Below are 19,364 nucleotides of genomic sequence, written 5' to 3'. Positions count from 1 at the left end.
TGTATGTGTTTGCAGACCTAGACACGCATACACATTTACAACCATATTTCATTTCCATATCTACCTATGTAAAATGAAAACCATGAGTTCACACCAGTACTTTTCATTCCAATCCAATTTCCCTTTCACTCCCCTGAGAGTGTGAAACCTGGCTCCCATTATCCGTATATACTTATTATTTGATCAGTCCCCCTTGTATATCACCAACTTGCCACCTCCACTGCCACTCCTCCCCCATGTGGACACGCCCCTGTCCTTGCTTGGGCTCTCACTGCCCATGCTGAGCCACCCTTCCTCAGCTTGTTCAGACTCTGACCTACCCTGGGAAATGACAGCTCCCCGAAGCTGCAGACACGCGCCTTACGCTGCCCCACTCCATGGCTGCGGGACTGAATTGTTCAGGAAGGAGAGGGGCTTCACTGACTTTTAAATAAAGGGTTCCATTAATGTCTGTCACCCTTTGTGTCCAGGGTATGCTAATGTGCCAGTTTTTAATTTAAAACGAATAAAAGACTGCAATGCAGCAGACGTAGATGAAGTTGAGTGCTTTTTTTTTTTTTTAAGTGATAAAAACAGATCTAATTATACACAGAATGTCTACTGAGGTCCTCAGGGAAATTACAGATTAACTAGTTGAAGGCAATTTGAAAAAAGCAATTTTTAAAAAGTCATCGGAAAGATCAGTTTATGCTCCATGATTTACTTAAACTGATTTCTCGAACTGAAAGCTGAGCATTTCATAACAGCAATCAAAACAGTTTCCACCTGGCCAACACCTGTTTCCAGGTCCCTTATTTGAAAGACTTTGGGATTTTATTTAAAATTTAAGAACAGGAAGAGATAGGAGAGAGGGAGAGAAACAGATTTTCCAGTTTTAAAACAAGAAAATATGTGGAAGAAGTTCTTTGCAAACCTTAAATAAAGCCCTGTACAAATATTAGAGAAAAATGATTAATATTCCAGAGTCAGACATAGCTCTTATACTTCTTTTATGCCCCCAACAAAGACTCTGGGTAGAAAGGAGATATTTTTGATACCTAATATTATAGCACTCTCATTTCAAAGATGGCTTTCAGTCTAAGGTACCCACGCTGGCACAGGTACCCTGCACTCCCACAGAGCAGGAATATCTCACACTACCTTAAGCCATCTTCACACTTACAGATATTTACTGGGCATCTACTCCATACTGGGTGATTTTCAGGCCAGTGCTACTCAAAGTATGGTCTGCAGACCAGTATGAGACTATGAACTGTTTGTTACTGGTCTGCTATGAATAAGTACAAAAATGAAGAATAAGCATTTAGAAACATTTATAGCAATTTGATACTGCCATTTAATCAGGGGACTCCTGTCTCTGAACAGGGTATAGACCACTTCAGGTGTTATCAAACTACTGTGGTGGCTCACCAGAAGCATAAGCTATGAACTTGACCTGCGCAGTGGAACTTGACACATCAGTCCATGATGGACTGCAAAGAACAAACAACAAAAATGTGTTCCTTCACCTCAGAGACTTTGGTCTAAGCCAGGGGTCAGCATGCTTTTCCTGTAAAGGGCCAGATGAGAAATACTATAGGCTTTGTGAAAGAACATATATGGTCTCTATCCCCATATTATTCTTTTTTTCTTTTGCTTCTTGTTTTACAAACATCTAAAAATATAAAAACCATGTTCACCTTGAGGGCTGTACAAAAACAGGCTAGATTTGGCTTACAGGCCATAGCTATTTCAACTTAAATCTTAACCAAAATATTAGTGCTCTCAGGTGATCAGGAGGATATGAGTGTACATCAAACCCTTTGGGGATGACAAGGTCACCTGTGCCAGTGCTGTGCCCACAACCTTTCCATTTTATAAGCTCTCAATACATAGACCTGAAGATCCTGTAATCAGTGCCTGTGCCCCATTCCTTCCTTCACTCAAGAACCCTTAACTGAGCACCTACATTGTGCTAGGCTCTGATTAAGGCACTGGGACCACAGAGAGAAAAGACACAATGGTCTCTGTCTTCAAAGGACTCTCAGTCTCATAGCAGGAGGAAGAACAGAGGTGAGACCCCAGCAAGAGTTATCACCATCTGCATGCTCAGCTTAAGGCAACTAACAGCAGGTGCAACTGTCAACTCAGGTAGCACAGTGCCTAGGGATGGGTGAAGAGAGCTACATTTGACAATGGTGCATCCTTCTAAGAAATGGAGCAGGCATGGAGGGGAAGCCCCAGAAAGCTCAGCTGAGACTATGTCTGCCTTCATGGGCAAAATATTTTCACCCCGTTTGGAATAAGAGCCCTTTGGTGTGAGAGATTAATGTGATATTACCATTCTATGAAAATAAACACCATCAGAGAATAACTTTTCTCTTATACTGTGAAAGGTTTAAAATACAAAACTATCAGACTGCCCCTTTACTAACAAATACGCTTTTCTTTCACCAGAAAAAATCAAACATGAGAGTAGCAACAATGCCATAAAACATGAGAACTTGGGTTTCTCAAATCTATTTTATAAGAATGATTTTTAACAATAACCATCACCAATGAAAACAAAATAATACAAAAACAAAGAACCCACCAATCCAACTTGACAATGAAAACAACTCTACTTACAGCCAAATTATCTTCAGGAAACTTGCCATTCATTCATTCATTCCACAGTCCTTACTGAGTGGCTTCCCTAGACTGGGACAGGCATCATGCTGCACGCTGGGCTAAGGGGGCGTATTAGCAGCTTTCTAAGAGTGGAAGTGTCATACCTGACCATGACAACGCGCAGGGAACCTACATAGGAAGGAGCCACTACTATGGCCCATGGGAACTGCCAAAGTCCTTAAAGAGCAAGCAACATCTAACTGGGGCTGGAAGTATAAATAGGAATTGGCTTGCCACATGAATATAGGGGATGGGGGCAGAGAATATAAATATATATGTGAAGGGCATTCTGGGCAGAGACATCAGCAAGGATTAAGGCATAAAAATTTCAAAGAACAAGGCCTCTTTAGAACACAAAGCAGTCAGGTAGAGTCAGAGCATAAATCCATGGAGACCAACTAAGGAACAAATCGTTACGGGCCTGGAATGTCATGCTGTGAAGCTTAGCTTTGTAAAGACACTGGAGCAAGGGAGTGATAAAAGTATATGTATGTTTTAGGCGGATGCCTTCTGGGGTAAGGTGAGGAAAGAACTAGAAGGGGGGGCTGGACTACATTGTGAAGGGTCACACAGTTATTTCCCTCAAGGTCCTCTGCTCAAAGTCATTGGCACAGGGCAGCTATCTGACAGGAGACGAGGATGAACTTCACTGCCTAAATGAGAACAATTCCCATCTGATCTTAATTCGTCCAAACCTCTGCTGAGAACCAGGAACTGAGGAGGCAGCTGCAAAAGCCCCTTCTCACTTTACTCAAGGTACCTGTTAAGTCTCAAGTGTCAAGGTCCGCCTGAGACAAGGAAGCAGAATTGGCATCTCTTGCTCTGGTGGATGTGAGACCCAGTGACCACGAATCACACACCATCAAGGCCCTAACTTCTCCTCAAGGACTTGCTTTGGGCAAATACTCTGCCTGCCCTCCTGCCTGAGCCTGGACTGCTTTCTTCCTCTCTAATCCCTTACCCAGATTATTTTCTTTCAGCATCCAACACAAAGCCCATTGTTCGAGAAATCTGCCCTGGTTAACCTGACGTTCAAATCTGAGTTCAGCTATGTGACACTGGGCAAGTAACCCAAATTCCCTGAGCCTCAACTTCCTCTATAATATGGGGTACTAATACTTATTAATAGAGTGGCTGTGAGGACTAAAGGAAATAAACATAGTGCCTGACACATGGTAAGTGCTTAAGAGCAGATAATAGTATAAGTTAACATATATTAACCACTCAACGGCAAGTGTTTTACCTATATCAACTCATTTTGTTCTCACAACAACCCAACAAGGTAGGTATTATAAATCTTTCCATTTTACAAGTGAGGAAACTAAGGCACAGAGAAGTTAAGCAATCTTCCCACAGTCACACAGCAAAGCCAGGATTTAAACACAGGCTGCCTGCCTGCAAGCTGGAGCTCTTAGGTCCTAGGCTTTGCTACTCAATGGTACCAGTCCCCACCCTGAACTTGCTACTGATCTCACTAATTATGACATATCCTGATTACGTTAGCTTATTTTTCACGTTTATATAGCAACCCAGTCTGACTCTAAAGCACAGTGCTCTACAAACTTTATTTGCTATTATTAGCATCCCTATTATTAATTAAAGAACACCAATGGAGACAATACTTACAATCTTTTCTTGTCCACCACTCGCTTAACTCGGATGGCTCTCTGTTCTGAGTAAAGTTTACATACTCCTGTTCAGGGGAAAATAGCAGAGACCACTTAAAACTGCTTGTCAGGCAAAGGTATCATTAAATACAATGAGACAGGACAGTCTTCAGCTAGCAAAGCTAAATGTTGCATCCCATCTATTGTGAAATGCCACATTTGACCTTTAAGATAAAATGAAATACTTTTTAAGTAATCTTCAATGAAATCCAAAACAGCACTCCTATGCTCCTTCACTTGCTGGGAATATATCTCCTTGTGGGCTGTAACAGAAAAGGACAATATTCAGGGCTCTGTATTCAATTATACAGAAGAACAATTCATCAGCTTCCTCACAACAGTTTCTTTATTAGAAGTATTCTTAAAAATACAGCTATAAAACAAGTCTTGTGTCAAGTGACATTGCATTTTTAAAAGAGTAAGATTTATTAGGCTTTGTGAGAGTAAAAGATTCAACCTGCAGAAAAACTAGTCAAATAATTTATGGTTTATTACAGCACATAGGGATGGCATTTGACACAGCCCTCTTCTTGAGTGCTGACCCTGTTCTCATTAACAGCATCCAACGCTCAAGCTGACCTTCAAGTGACATGTTTAAATCAAACTCAGAGCACACACGCCCCTTCTGCCTGCCTGTTTTTCAGCTTGGAATGCTCCGTCCTCTCCCCTCAGCCATTCACATTTCCTTTAGACACCGAGTCAAACCTTCCTTCTCCAGGAAACCTTGATTCTCTGAGCCACAAGGATGCCTTTCTTCTGTGAACCATCACTTCTTCTTAGAGTCTGTGCCAGTTACTTTGCTAGGACAGCTCTGGTTTATGAGAGACTGAGTACCTACCATGTGCAGGCACCCTGTTAGTGCTTTACATAAATCACTGCTAATGATCCAAACAATCCAAAAGGCAACTATAATTATGCCTGTTTTACACATGAAGAAACTAAGGTTCAGAGTCAATAAGGAGGCCAAGGTCACCTAATTCCTCATTTTATTAACGTTCATGTATTTTCTAGGTTATCTCAATGAATGTCTTTAAGGGTAGGGGGGCATGATCTGTTTCTACCATAGGGCTGCGTAATCTGAGATTCACATGAGGAATTTAGCTGATCCATGAAATTATACACAAAATTTTGTGCATATGTGTATTTTTTTCTGGCAGGAATGTCTACAGCTTCCAACAGACTCTCCATGTTGTCCACGGAAGCTTCCCAAACAAAAGTCTGTGTCAAGCACAATAGCATCTGGCCACTTGAACTCTATGCTATGTTAATGTAATCTGTATCTGCCTAAGGAAATTAAAAAAGAATCAAGGAAGCCATCTCAGTCCCTCAGTAAGAATTAAACATCAGTGAAAGTGAGATGATAATAGTAACCCTAATGCTAGCTATTGTTCTAAGGATGCCATGAGAATTCTCATAAAAACCCTAAGAAAAGTACCTAAGAAATATACGCTAAGGAATATCTCCATTTTATAGATGAAGAAACTGAGACCCAGGGCAATTAATTGACTTGCCAAAGGCCATATGGCCAGAACATGGTGGAGCTGGGGTGGGCACATAAGCAGCCAAGGCTCCAGAGCCTTCCTCTTAACCATGAGAGTCTGATACTACAGTTTACTTTAATACTCTGAGTAGAGAGTTTAGAGACCTTGCATCCTTGTCCACATGCCATCAACTGCTTCCCCTCTCAGTGCCACCCAGAACACAGGCACACATGCACACACCTCCACACACGGTTCATCGTCTCTGAACCTGGCCCCTTGGTAAATTTTTGGTTCTGTCTGGAGAGGTCCTTTCTGCCTCCCTCTTCCCATCTTGAATTCATGGCCTGTTCATTATTTTTAACAGCTTAGGTTAAAACACTAATCAGGAAAAAAGAACTTTAAAGTTCTGAAACCTAAATCGAAATAAGAACACAAAAGAGAGCTTCACACGGCTGTGCCATATGCATCGTGTAAGTACTTAATTGAGTCACAGCTGGCTGGCTGCATCTTTTGGGGCACGGCACCTTGTGTTCTCAGTTGCTGGATCGCTTCTGAGCAGGTCCTCATGAATGTCTGAGCATCCTGGTCTATCTGGTCTCGTTCTGTGTCCGTCATTCTCCCATATTCAGACATGACATGGCTAACAAAGAGAGAGAGAAGGACAAAATTAAAGGGCAGCAGCAAATGACCAAACATGGAGTCACGGGGTGTGAAAGGAAGAAGAAAGTTCCCTGTTGCAGTGACATTTAAGCTGAGACTTGAAGGATGAGCAGGAACTGGCCAGGCTGAGAGGTGGGAGAACGCTCTAGACAGTAGAACCAACACTTACGAAGGCCGTCAGGTAGGAAAAGCTTCCTGCAGACCAAAGTGGAGCAGGCCACGCCAGCAAGAGAGTGTGGCGGGCCTGGAGTGGAATCAGGGGCCGGAGCACACAGGCCTTGTTAAGAGTGTGGGCTTTGACTTTGAGAACAGCGGGGCAGCTACTGATGGCTGTCACAAAGCACACTGACAGAGTCGGAGTCCCCCAGAGGAACCCCTGGGGGCTGCATGGAGAGTGCTGCGGGGACACCATTTGTGAAGAGCTGTTTCAGGCTGGCATTTCTCCCGTGTTGACAAGCGGTCTTCAAAACTCACAATGAAAGAGCTTTAGAACCATTTCACATTCCCTGATAATCAGTTAAAACTCTAAAGTTACTGAACAAGTAAGGGTGCCCACTTTCAGTAATGCTGCACCCTGAAGCTGTTGTAGTTATATCTCTGTGCTCATTTCTGTAAGACATGGGTGGGTGCTGCAGCATTATTATGAACAGTGATGAGACACCATGGACACTACAGCTGAAATTCAGAATCACAAAATGTCAAGTTAAAAGGGACCTTAGATAATCACTCCACTTCCACCCACCAGCCGCACTAGCCCCCGTTCCCATCCTCACTGAGAGTAAAATACAAAGTCCTGATATTCCACCAGCTGCACTAGCCCCCGTTCCCATCCTCACTGAGAGTAAAATACAAAGTCCTGATATTCCCAACCTCCACCTGTGACCACATACTTCCCGCCTCTCGCCCCCATTCACTTCGCTCCAGTCACACTGGCCTCCTTGCTATCCCCCAATCAGACACACAACCTTCGGCAGCCTGGGCTCTCTCCCAGCAGACGCCTGCCCTCTCTCTGTCCTCGCATCTCTGCTCACACGGCCTGACCGGAGCCAGCCCCACCGACCACCCCCTGTGCCGCACCCGGCACTCGCCCTCAGTGGTGGTCACTGCCTGTGTTGGTTATTTTTAGTTTTTATTTTTTTTAGTCTCCCTAATTCTTTTGTTTTAAATTGAAGTATAGTTGATTTATAATGTTCTGTTAGTTTGAGGTGTACAGCAAAGTGATTCAGTTATACAGATTCTTCAGTTATACAGATTCTTTTCCATTATTGATTACTGCAAGATGTTGAATATAGCTCCCTGTGTTGTACAGTAGGTACTTGTTGTTTATTTTATTTATTTATTTATTTTTGCGGTACGCGGGTCTCTCACTGCTGTGGCCTCTCCCGTTGCGGAGCACAGGCTCCTGACGTGCAGGCTCAGCGGCCATGGCTCACGGGCCGAGCCGCTCCGTGGCATGTGGGATCTTCCTGGACCGGGGCACGAACCCGTGTCCCCTGCATCGGCAGGCGGACCCTCAACCACTGAGCCACCAGGGAAGCCCTGTTGTTTATTTTATATATAGCAGTATGTATCTGCTAATCTCCAAACTCCTAATTTATCCCTCCCTACCCCTTTCCCCTTTGATAGCCCTTTGTTTTCTAAGTCTGTTTAGTAAATAAGTTTATTTGTATCAATTATTTAGATTCCACATATAAGTGACATCATATGGTATTTGTCTTTCTCTGTCTGACCTACTACACTTAGTATGATAACCTCTAGGTCCATCTATGTGGCTTCAAATGGCATTATTTCATTCTAATTTATGGTTGAGTAACATTCCATTGTGTATATATACATATATATACACACACACCACATCTTCTTTATCCATTCATCTGTTGATGGGCATTTAGGCTGCTTCCATGTCTCAGCTGTTGTAAATAGTCTGTGCTGGTTATTAAGTCACTGTCTCTCAGCTCCAAAGCTGCCCTCCCACACTCTGCTTTGTGATGTGAGGGCTGCGGCTCCCCAAATCACACTACTCCTCTCTGACTATATGTTCCTTACCTGGCTTGTTTTCCTTTACAGCACTCTGAAATAGTAATGTCCATCTCCTCCCAGGAGAATGCAAGCTTCATGAAAGCAGGGACTTTGTCTCGTTTACTTCTGTTTCCCCAATACCTAAAAATGCTATCCCCCACGCAGTAAGTGTGCTAACATTGGCTGAGCACTTAGGATGCGCCAGACACTATTCTCGGTGCCTAACATGTATTTTATTTACTTATTAATCCTTGCAATTCATTCATTCACTCACTTGTATACTAGCCCCCCATATGTCAGGCACTGTGGCGGGGCTGGAGGTTCAAAGTTAATTAAGTAAGGCTCATTTCTGACTCCCACAGAGGGTACCACACCACAGGGGAGACTGGCACAGACACGGGGGGGCACAGGAACTGTGGTGGATGGCACTGGTCTGGAAGTGGACAGTGGGACCCATGCGGGGAGTGGTCAGTTCATGCAGGGGAGGTGCTGGGCACGTGGAGAGGAAGAGTCTCCACACAGGGGACAGCGGGAGAAGACCTGCTCCAAATCCCCAGCCTGTGGGTCATGGTTGGAATGACCACATAACGTATGATCTACAACAGGACACGTCTGAGAATGAAAGGGAAAACAGAAGTATACCAGGTGGTCCCTGTAAACCAAGCATCCCAACTATGGACCTCTGGGACCCCCTAATTTATTTCAAGGGGCAGCACATCACATGCACCCGGTCAGTGTCTCCATGCTGAATGTGTCTAGCATATGTCTACACAATTTTCCAAAGGAATGCAGACGGTATTATGATAAGTCCACATTTATTTAAAGTTACCAAATTTGCATTAGCTGTTTCTTCAGTATCAAGAGGTTCCCCCAAATACAACAATCATACAAAATACAAATATGCCACTATCATCTGGAAAGGAGTCCCTGCGGTACAGAAGGTGGGGACTGCAGGCTAGTGTAGTCATTGGAGGATTTTAAACAGAGGAATCTGTATTTTGCATGGGGTCTTCTGTGGTTGCTGGCCTGGAGGTGGATGAAATCAGACCCCAGTTAAGAGGGCACTGAGCATCCAGGAAGAGACGAACAGAGCCTGGGCAAGGCCATGTCAGTGGGGGAGAGGAAGCATAAGAGATCTGAGAGAGATCTCATAGACTGGGTCTACAAGACTGGGCTGACTGGGTGCGGAGGTAAATAAGGAGACACCTAGGACACAGAGCACAGAAGAAAGCACAGGTGTGGAAGGAAAGATGGTAAAGTGCGGGGCCAAAGACGGCACGGAAAGTTTAGGACGTGACAGATGAGGAGATGGAGCAACTTGAGAAAGGGCTCAAACTCTGATTCTTCTGTGATGTTTTAAGAACAGCACTAGCTATATAATCGGCATTTGAAACACTCATCAAAAGTAACAAACGCTTGCCAGTGACAGAGCCCCAAATTAAGTATCACCATAACAAAATTACTAGTATTTGGAAAAGGTTAACCATCTGGCAAATAATTCCAAAAGATATATTCTCACAGGACATGCACACATAACTTTTTCAAACTTTGATTTTATTTCCTTTATGATGTGCAGAGGAATAATTTTATTACAGACTTCAATTTATCTAAATATTAGATTCAGTTTAAGGAGATTATGTTAGGTATAGGTTTGGATTAGTCAATTTATTTCAGGGAAAAACAAGGAAAAAACCAGAGGAGTAAGTTTATTTGCTGGTTCAAAAATTTAAAGGAATAGGCTTTTAAAAATTATCTGGTTGATTACTACGTTAAGAAAGGGCAAGTTCAAAATTACAAAATACCACTGACATTCTGCCTATTAATTTAATATGCAATTAGATACTTCCTGAAGACAGAGAAGAAGAGAGAATAATGTAAGTTATTTTAGACTCTGTTCCAAAGGTTACTGAAAAGGTTTGGACAAAAGTTAAAGACCACAATCTCATTTTTGCTATAAATATTAAATATGAGCAAGTGCAGTACCTTGCTCATAGTATATGCCCAATATACATTATGAAATGAAACTGTTAATGTCTGGGCTACAGACATGAACAAAATACAGACCCTGCTCTCAATAAACTATATCACAATAGGTAATGTCCACAGGCTTATGTACACAACTATACATCATAAACAAAGGTTAATAGCCATATAACACTCTCCATGCATTAACACTAACACTAATTCACTGTTCTAAGCACTTCACATATATTTACCCACTTAATTATCAAAATTCTATGAGGTGGGTACTATTATAATTCCCATTTTACGCATGAAGCAACTGAGGCACAGAGAGGTTAAGTAACTTGCCAAGGTCACACAGCTAGGAATTAGCAGAGTTGGGATTTGAACCAAGGCATCCTGGCTCCATACTCTTAACCACGGCTCAAGGCACTTCTTGAGTCATTAAAGGTAGAAGAGGGCTTCCCTGGTGGCGCAGTGGTTGAGAGTCTGCCTGCCGATGCAGGGGACACGGGTTTGTGCCCCGGTCTGGGAAGATCCCACATGCCGCGGAGCGGCTGGGCCCATGAGCCATGGCCGCTGAGCCTGCGCGTTCGGAGCTTGTGCTCCGCAGCGGGAGAGGCCCCAACAGTGAGAGGCCCGCGTACCACAAAAAAAAAAAAAAAAAAAAGGTAGAAGAATTCAGAAGAGGGGATGCTTATTCCCTATTAGCTAATCAGAAGGAAGGTGATCTATGAACTAAATCTTGAAAGGCAGGATGTAGCCGTGGGAGACAAGAGCAGACACTCTGAGCAATAGAACGGAATCGGGAGAGAGGGAGCCTGTCTGGAGAACAGTCAGTGGTTCAGTTTGGTTGGAGCACAGGCTAGGTAGAAGCGATGAGTTCCTGGTGGGCCTCTAGTATGACTTGAGGAGTTTTATTCTGTAGCCAGTGGAAAGGCAGAGCTTGATGAAGATAAATGTGGCAATTCCACATTAGCTGGAAGAGAGGGGGAAGATCAGGTGATGGGTTATGGAAATCAGGCAGAGAATCCTGCCTTATTCATCTTTATATCCCTAGAAGAGGTAGGGGCTAGTAAATTTCTGTCGAACTGAAGACAGGAGCAATGGTAGAGCGTGGGTGGCAAGACTGAAAAGAGGTGATGGATCTGAGATGTAAAAATCGTCAGGAATAGAGTAGGTGTTGGAGGCAAAGCATCAGCAGACCCTGAGATCTGGGGCTTGGGTGAGCAAGAGACAGTAGTAGAAACAAAGAGCACAGAAGGAGGAGGAGAAAGAATTGGAAATATGAAAGCAAGAAGCTGCTACTAACACTTGTCCCTATAATTCAACTCAAAAGGACAGAAGTAATGCTCTTGAGACTAGATGCTCCACGATTGATACTTTGTTTTCAAAAGTGAAACCAGGGCAAATGGTCTTCTAAACACTTTGTGATAAAATCTAGACAAAGTAAAGTTCTGAAGTTCTATAATTTATGAAGGAGAAAGGGAAAAGTCACTGTGGCATACAGCACAGTGGCCACAAAGCTGACACAGGGCTGAGGTTACTGACGTTCACCGCGGCCTGATAAAGAGAACGGAACACTGGTGCAGTCCACAAACTAATAACAGACTGCTTTCACATGATGGACACTCAAAAATATATTTGGTTGCCTGGATTTTGTTTAATTGATCTGACTCTTTCCATCCTAAACTTCTGAGGGCTATAGGAAGAGTCTGGCTCCTGGAAGAATGCCAGGAGTGGGAAGCAATGAGAGAAGGGCCATCTGGAGTTAAGAGTCCGGAGACCGGCGTTGTACAGAGAATGGAGAGTTACTAGCTCACCGGCAGCTGAATTTAGGATCAAGTGGGAATCAGACAGAGATCAAAATATTGGCTTTATATGATTACTAACCACACATGGCCCCCTAATGGTGCCTGGCAATTATGCGGTATGTCCTCACTGTGTCTGCTTTCCCACTCTCCCAGGTGCCTGTTTCCTATCTTCTCCTCACAGCTCAAACCTCCAACACCTCCGTCCCCATCTGCAGCATCAGTAGTAACTGTGCTTCCTGGTTTCTGAGAGCTCCTCCAAGCTCTCCCCACCTCGCTTCCCATGGGCCGGCACACTGTGCCTTATCCCCAGCTACTAAGGATGAGGTGTCCATCTCCTAGCTCTGCCCCTCCACCTGGGCACCAGGTTGGCCCCAGTGATTCTCCTTTCTCTCTCGTGCACCATCAACCGTAAAAGAATTACTGCGCAGACACGGTGCTTAGGCAGTGTCTGGCACACAGTGCACACTACATGTGTTAGTTCCTAATAAAATCAATTTTCCCCGTCTACTGGATTTTTCCTAGCCACATACAAACATGCTGTTATTTCTCCCAACTTAAAAAACAAAAGAAAAGGGCTTCCCAGGTGACACAGTGGTTGAGAGTCCGCCTGCCGACGCAGGGGACACAGGTTCGTGCCCCGGTCCAGGAGGATCCCACATGCCGCGGAGCGGCTGGGCCTGTGAGCCATGGCCGCTGGGCCTGCGCGTCCGGAGCCTGTGCTCCGCAGCGGGAGAGGCCACAACGGTGAGAGGCCCGTGAACCGCAAAAAAAAAAAAAAAAATCTCTCAAATCCATGTCTCCTACCAGTTACTGTCCAATTTCCAGGCTTTTTTCAGTAAAACTCCTCTGAGACGCTTACAACCCTGCCCCCATCTTCCTGACTATTCTCTCTCGACCCCATCCAAAGGGCCTTTTGCCCTCATCCCCACACTGTGGTCCTCACTGCCCAAGGTCACCGCTGGGTCATCCCTCCCCTCGGTTACTTTCTACAGATTGGATGGAGCCAATGGGTCCCCTCCCCCTGATTTGCTTTCTCCTCTGTCTTCCCCGGCAATACACTCTCCCGTTTCCCTCCTATCTCCCCTCCTATCTCCCCGGCTGCTCGTTTTCAGGCTTTTTGTTGATACCTTTTACCCTCAGTCCCTCAAGCTCTCCACTGTCTACGTTGCTCCCTTGGTGAGTTCAGCTAGGCTCGTGGCTTTTTTTTGGTCAGCGTATATACCAGCTCTACAATGACAAGTCCAAATTTATGTCTTCAGGTTGAACCTCTCCTTGAACCTGAGACACGTATATCTAACTGCCGGCTCAACATCTCTATTCAGATGTTTAACCTGTGTTGCAGATATACCCCAAACTGAGCTCCTGCCCGCTCTCTTCAAACATGCTCCCCCATCTGGGTTGATGGCAATTCCATTCCTTCTAGTTGCTCAGGCCCCAAACCTGAAGTCACCCTTGCACCTCTTTTTCTCTCCCAGCTCACAGCTAATCCATTAACAAATCTCATTGGCTCTACCTTCAAAATAATTCCAGAATGTGACCTCGTTATCACACCCACTGCTAACCCCTCTGGGCCATGCCATCGGCATCTCTCACCTGGACTAACCGTAGCCTCCCAGCTGGTCTGCTGCTTCTGTCGTGCCCCTCCACAGATTATTCTAACACACTAGCTTTATTGATCCTGTTAGAAAGTTAGGCAGACCCTATCAACCCTCTGTACAGATCTTCTAGTGCTTCCCCCCTAAGAGTAAAAGCCGAGGTCCTCACAAGAGCTACATGAGCCGTAAGACAGCTCACGAGATCTGGCTGCTGCCCCCTCTGAGCTCATCTTCAACCCCACACACTCCTCAGTCCCTCCTGCTCCAGCCACCCTGGCCTCCCTGCTGTTCCTTGAACCCTCCAGACATACTCCTGCATTAGGACCTTACACTTGCTGCCATCTTCTCCTTCTGGAATGTCCTTTCCCTGGATGATAACTATATAAACTGACTACTTACTTCTTTCAGGTGTTTACTCAATGTCCCCCCCATCTTAAAAAGTCCTTCCTTAAGCTACGTTATAAACTTGTACCCTCCCTGACATTTTCTATTTTCCTTTCTCCCCTCCCCCTAAAAGCATTTATCCTGCTCTAACACTTATGTTTTACTCATTTATTTTGTTTCTTGTCTATCTTCCTCTCCAAAATATAAGTTCCATAAAGGCAGGGACATTTGTCTGTCTGTTCATTACTGCATCCCATCATCACGAGCAATACCTAGGATTTAGTAGGCTGATAAATCAATATCGCAAGAGCCAAATACTTTCTGAATGACCTAACTTAATGCATGAGGCCGACCTGAAGAGGCCTGACACACAGCTACACAACTGTGCTCCTTAATAGGTCCCTCCCGGATTTACTTCACTCCCACCCAAGACCTGCAGGCACCCCGCTTCCAGAGCCTTCCCTGGAAAAGTGGAGGCACAGAGGGGCAGGGAATGTGTCCATCCTGATGACAGGACCCCAAGAGAAGAGGGAGGAGTAAGCCTGAGGCTCTTCCCAGGGCCAACCAGGAGGCCAGGCTCCTCTCCTCCCTCAGTGCGGCACCTTCCCACGCCCCAAGCCCAGGGTCCACATTTCGGGGGCGGGGGGTCGTTGGAAGGAGAGAAGGAAGCCCACAGGTTCCTGGGGAATGGAGGGTCCTCCCCTCAGCAGAACCTGAAAAGCAACAGAGACCTATTTCCCTATCCCAACCCTCCCCAATATTTTGTTTTCTTAACTAGTCTGGCTTAACGTGGTAACCCTGACAGAATGTACCCTACCTGAGGCAGAAGACCCAAGAGAGAGGGGAAGGGGCTGGGCAAGCACGCTCCACCCTCCTCCCAACTCCCCAGTCAGGTCAAGGCGGGCGGAGTGAGAGCAGTGAGCAGAGGGGTGGCGAGTCCTGTGCCGCCCCTAATAGAAACCATCTCTCCGGAAACGGAGGCTAACGGGGTCAGGAACAAATAAATAAGACAGGTACCCACTTCCAAGTGGCTATGTACCCTGTGGATGGAGCAGACCTATAAACGACTAATTCCAAGAACATTAGATTAACATCCTCCTACTCTATTTTGACTTAATGGAAACTCAGCTCAGTGAAATTGAAAAGGTCTAAAGGTTAATTTGATAAAACTGATTACTCAATTAAAAGGTGATGTTCCTTTAGGAGACATTATATATTAACCTTTTAAACTGGAAATTGACAGTACAGTTATTCTATTAGTAACAACAACAAAAACCAAGAAAGTTTCACCCCCAGGTGGTATTGTTTTGTTGCCAGGATATTGAGGAAAATGTACATCTACCAGAAGTGGAGGAATTCGTTTTAATTAAAATCATTCAAGAGATCCAGCCAGAGGCTACCTAGGTTGCATGCTGTTCTGCTCTAGTAAAATGTCATTATTTTAAAAAAATTAAATGGGTCAATAAAGTCTGAGCTCTACATTGTGGAAAAGATTACAGCTTCCTAATTATGCCAAGCTAACATAGCCTTATGGGTCTGAAGGTAATATTTCTCTCCATTCCATGGTCACACTTCATCCAAAATCTTCTCAGGAACAAGCCAAGGCCAGCACATTGCACTGGGAGGCAGAGTAGTAAAAAAAGAAAGGCTTTGAACAGCCTACCACCTTTGGGAGGGAGAGCTTGATGGGAGAAGATAAGGATGGCCTTTCTCCATCTGGAGAGAATGTAGGGCATGGAGGGGAATGCTTATTCCCTAGTCCTCATGTTTCTACATGAATCCACTCTTTTAGCGTGACACCTAACCTCAGCCTTCTCCCTCCTGCCCCCCCCCTTGGGGGCAGGGACTTCTCTGATTGGCAGCCTGGCAGAAGGACCTGGGCATGGGCGTGAACACTCATCGAGCCACGGCTCCTCTCTCTCCTCTCCTCTGGGATCTGCCTGCCCTCTCTCTCATATGCTATCAGGGGCCTCTGTGCTCCGGGGCTGTGACCGTTCAGTGGCACAAATGGCTGAGTGCGTCTAATTCAGGAGCCTTCAGCAAGGTCACCCTCCTGCAGACCTAACCTCTGCCGCCACCCTAGGTTTCACTAGTGATCACGCTGAGAACACATCCATCTCTGTCAGGTTGACTTGACTCTGGCATCCTCTCTCTCTCTTTCTCTCCCTCCCTCCCACCTCTGGCAGGAAATTAGAGGTGCTTTCTTTATCAACTGACCACTGCCCCAACCTCATCACAGGTCAAATGGGATTCCAATTCAGGTACCATTCACCAAGGGACTTCCATGTGCCAGGAACTCTCACACATCTCTTTTAATCCTCACAAGAACATTATCCACACTTTATTTAAAAACAAACAAAAAAAGCAAGCACAAAGATATGAAGTGAGCTGTATACACTTACATGATTAATACGTGGCAGAACTGGGACTAGAACCTAGGTGTGATTGACCCTCAAAGTCCCTGATCTTTCAAAGGGACCAAAACAGGGGTAGGAGTGAAACTCAGACTGCACTGGCTGGCTATGAACCGCAACTGGGAAAAGGAATTAAAGACTGAGTTTCTATAACGGGGTAATGACTGGTCAAGACTAAGAAAGCCTCAGGAGCTCTAGTTCTGCTGACGCTGCAGCCACTCAACCAGTAAGTGGCAGGGTGAGATGGGCTCCAGGGACCCTGGTCCTCCGCCCCAGAGTGTGCTGCCATGGTAGCCGGGAAAGGGGGAGGCCGAGGCCAGCAGCCCACTGTCCTGAGCAGGGGCATGAGGACTCGGAGTTAAGTCCACACCTGCTCTGGAGACACTGACACACTGTGTGGAGCTGAGCTGTGCTGTTCGAGGAGAAATGCCTTAATCCCACCATTATAATCAAAAGTTTAAAACTACTGCAAAGTTACAGAATAGCAGCCTTATGATCTTTTTATAAATCCATTGCTTTTTTAAAAATTTATTTATTTTATTTATTTATTTTTGGCTGCGCTGGGTCTTCGTTGCTGTGCACGGGCTTTCTCTGGTTGCGGCGAGTGGGGGCTACTCTTTGTTGCGGTACGTGTGCTGCTCACTGCGGTGGCTTCTCTTGCTGTGGAGCACGGCCTCTAGGCGCGCGGGCTTCAGTAGTTGTGGCGTGCAGGCTCAGTAGTTGTGGCGCACGGGCTTAGTTGCTCTGCGGCATGTGGGATCTTCCCAGACTGGGGCTCGAACCTGTGTCCCCTGCACTGGCAGGCGGATTCTTAACCACTGCGCCACCAGGGAAGTCCCCTCATTGTTTTTTTCTTTTGGCACTGCATTTCAATTGTACTGTCTTGTTTGAATCTCCAAACAAGTGGCAAGTGATCATCACTCTCATTATTTAGAGCAGGGCTCCTTAAACCTTTTCTGAAAAGGGCCACATAGTATACATATTAGACTTTGAGGGCCATATAGCCTGTCACAGCCACTCAGCTCTGTTGTCGTAGTGTAAAAGCTGCCATCGATAACATTCAAATGAATGGGCGTGGCGCTGTTCCAATAAGCTTTATTTATAGACACCGAAAATTTAATTTCATATAATTTTCTTATGTGGTAAAATATTATTATAATAATTATTATTACTTTTAAAAACTGGTTTTATTTCTTATGTATTACAAGTATACTGTTAGGAGGGACAGTGTATTTGATTAACCAGGGAAGAGGAGGTGGGGCACTGGCCCAGCATCTTCCCTTAATTTCATCTTCTTTTTTTGTTTTTAATATTTCTTTCTTTCTTTATTTTGGTCACACCAGGTCTTAGTTGCGGCATGCATGTGGGATCTAGTTCCCTGACCAGGGATCGACCTCGGGCTCCCTGCATTGGGAGGGAGGAGTCTTAACCAGAGCCACCAGGGAAGTCCCTATTGTTATTATTTTCCCTCCAGCCATTTAAAAATATAAGAACTATTATCAGCTCACAGGCTGTACAAAAATAGGCAGCGGACTGGACTTGGCCTACAGGCTGTGGTTTGCTGACCCCTGGTTTAGAGGAAGACACTGCATTTTACAGATTAAGTGACTTTCTCAGGTTTGCACGGTTAATAAGGGGACACGGTGGCCTGAACTAAACCAACCTTTAAAGCATTCACCTGGCTGGATGCCTTTTCAAGGCAAAGGGGAGTTAATAATGGATTTCCATGAGAGATCTCTACAACCACTTATTTAACCTAAATTGTAAAGTACTAAAGAAAGGAGCTGGAACTGATAGGCTTATACCAGTTTTATTAAGCTTTCCAAAATGACTGTCGCTTCCATTTTTATGCACTATAAAATTAGCATCTGATGTACATACACCTTTAGAAATAAAATTTACACTGCCATCTAGTGGTGACCAACTATTTTAACTGAGAACTTTAAGGTTTTCTTGGTACTAAGCATTAGAATAATTTAGTATATTCCAAAATTATGCAAATGAAATACAGTTAAAAGTATAAAGTAGGGAAACTGGTAGAGATTATTTAAAATTCACCTGGGGCATAATTATTTTTCTGTTAAAGAATTTATATGAAACATTTTCATTTTTGCATATATTGACAAAGTTTTTTTAAAAATCAGATTTTTTCTGTATTTTCTAACTGTGATAGAAAGCCTTCTGAAGGGCAAAATCCCTTGTTTTATAATGATGAAATCCTAAAAAGATGCTTCTAATGATGTCACTTCGTATGTCTAATCCAACTTTTCTGTTAATTTAGGTAATACACTTGAAGCTGACTCCTATGGTTAGAAACGCCACACTAAAGCCAGGTTAAAATGTAGGTCAGGGAAGAGCAGGAGGCATGATATCTGCACTGCGGTGTTCCTGTGTCTACTGAGAGCTGGAGTCTATTCCAGAAGCCATTTTGGAAGACTCGATCAAAATGCTTTTTCTTTTTAAAAATCAACCTAACCAAAAGTTTCTTCACTAGAGGCAAGAGCTCTTGTCTTTCCAAATGGCATTTTTACATGACTTGCATTATCTCTTCATGTGCTCAGCAATATGCATTCAGTGAGAAACTGCCCCATTTCTCTCTGCATGTTTCACAACATATATGGCACACACAGAGCTACAGACACATGGGAACATCAGAATAGGGGACATTGCTGTGAGGATATGGTGACTTTGAGGATATGGGGTATGGCTGAGCTTACCT

At 44.5% G+C, this 19,364-nt stretch overlaps 1 protein-coding gene across 2 annotated transcripts in view; it reads right to left on the bottom strand.

Moving 5' to 3' along the window:
- The window catches only part of STX18 (syntaxin 18), a gene marked incomplete at its 5' end in the record, with an annotated part of 121,744 nt that overhangs the window by 33,974 nt on the left and 68,406 nt on the right, over window positions 1-19,364 (bottom strand). The window contains 3 exons of one of the 2 annotated variants that reach the window (XM_079698411.1): window positions 4,276-4,342; window positions 4,502-4,579; window positions 6,322-6,437. In XM_079698411.1, the coding sequence (XP_079554537.1) occupies window positions 4,276-4,342; window positions 4,502-4,579; window positions 6,322-6,437 (261 nt within the window). The remainder of the gene's footprint in view (window positions 1-4,275; window positions 4,343-4,501; window positions 4,580-6,321; window positions 6,438-19,364) is intronic. The other variant, XM_079698412.1, reaches the window with a different exon arrangement.

The sequence above is a fragment of the Hyperoodon ampullatus genome, assembly GCF_949752795.1.
Source record: "Hyperoodon ampullatus genome assembly, chromosome: 1".
Taxonomy (NCBI): domain Eukaryota; kingdom Metazoa; phylum Chordata; class Mammalia; order Artiodactyla; family Ziphiidae; genus Hyperoodon; species Hyperoodon ampullatus.
Note: the sequence above shows the minus strand (reverse complement) of the source record. Positions and strands in the feature narration are given on the sequence as shown.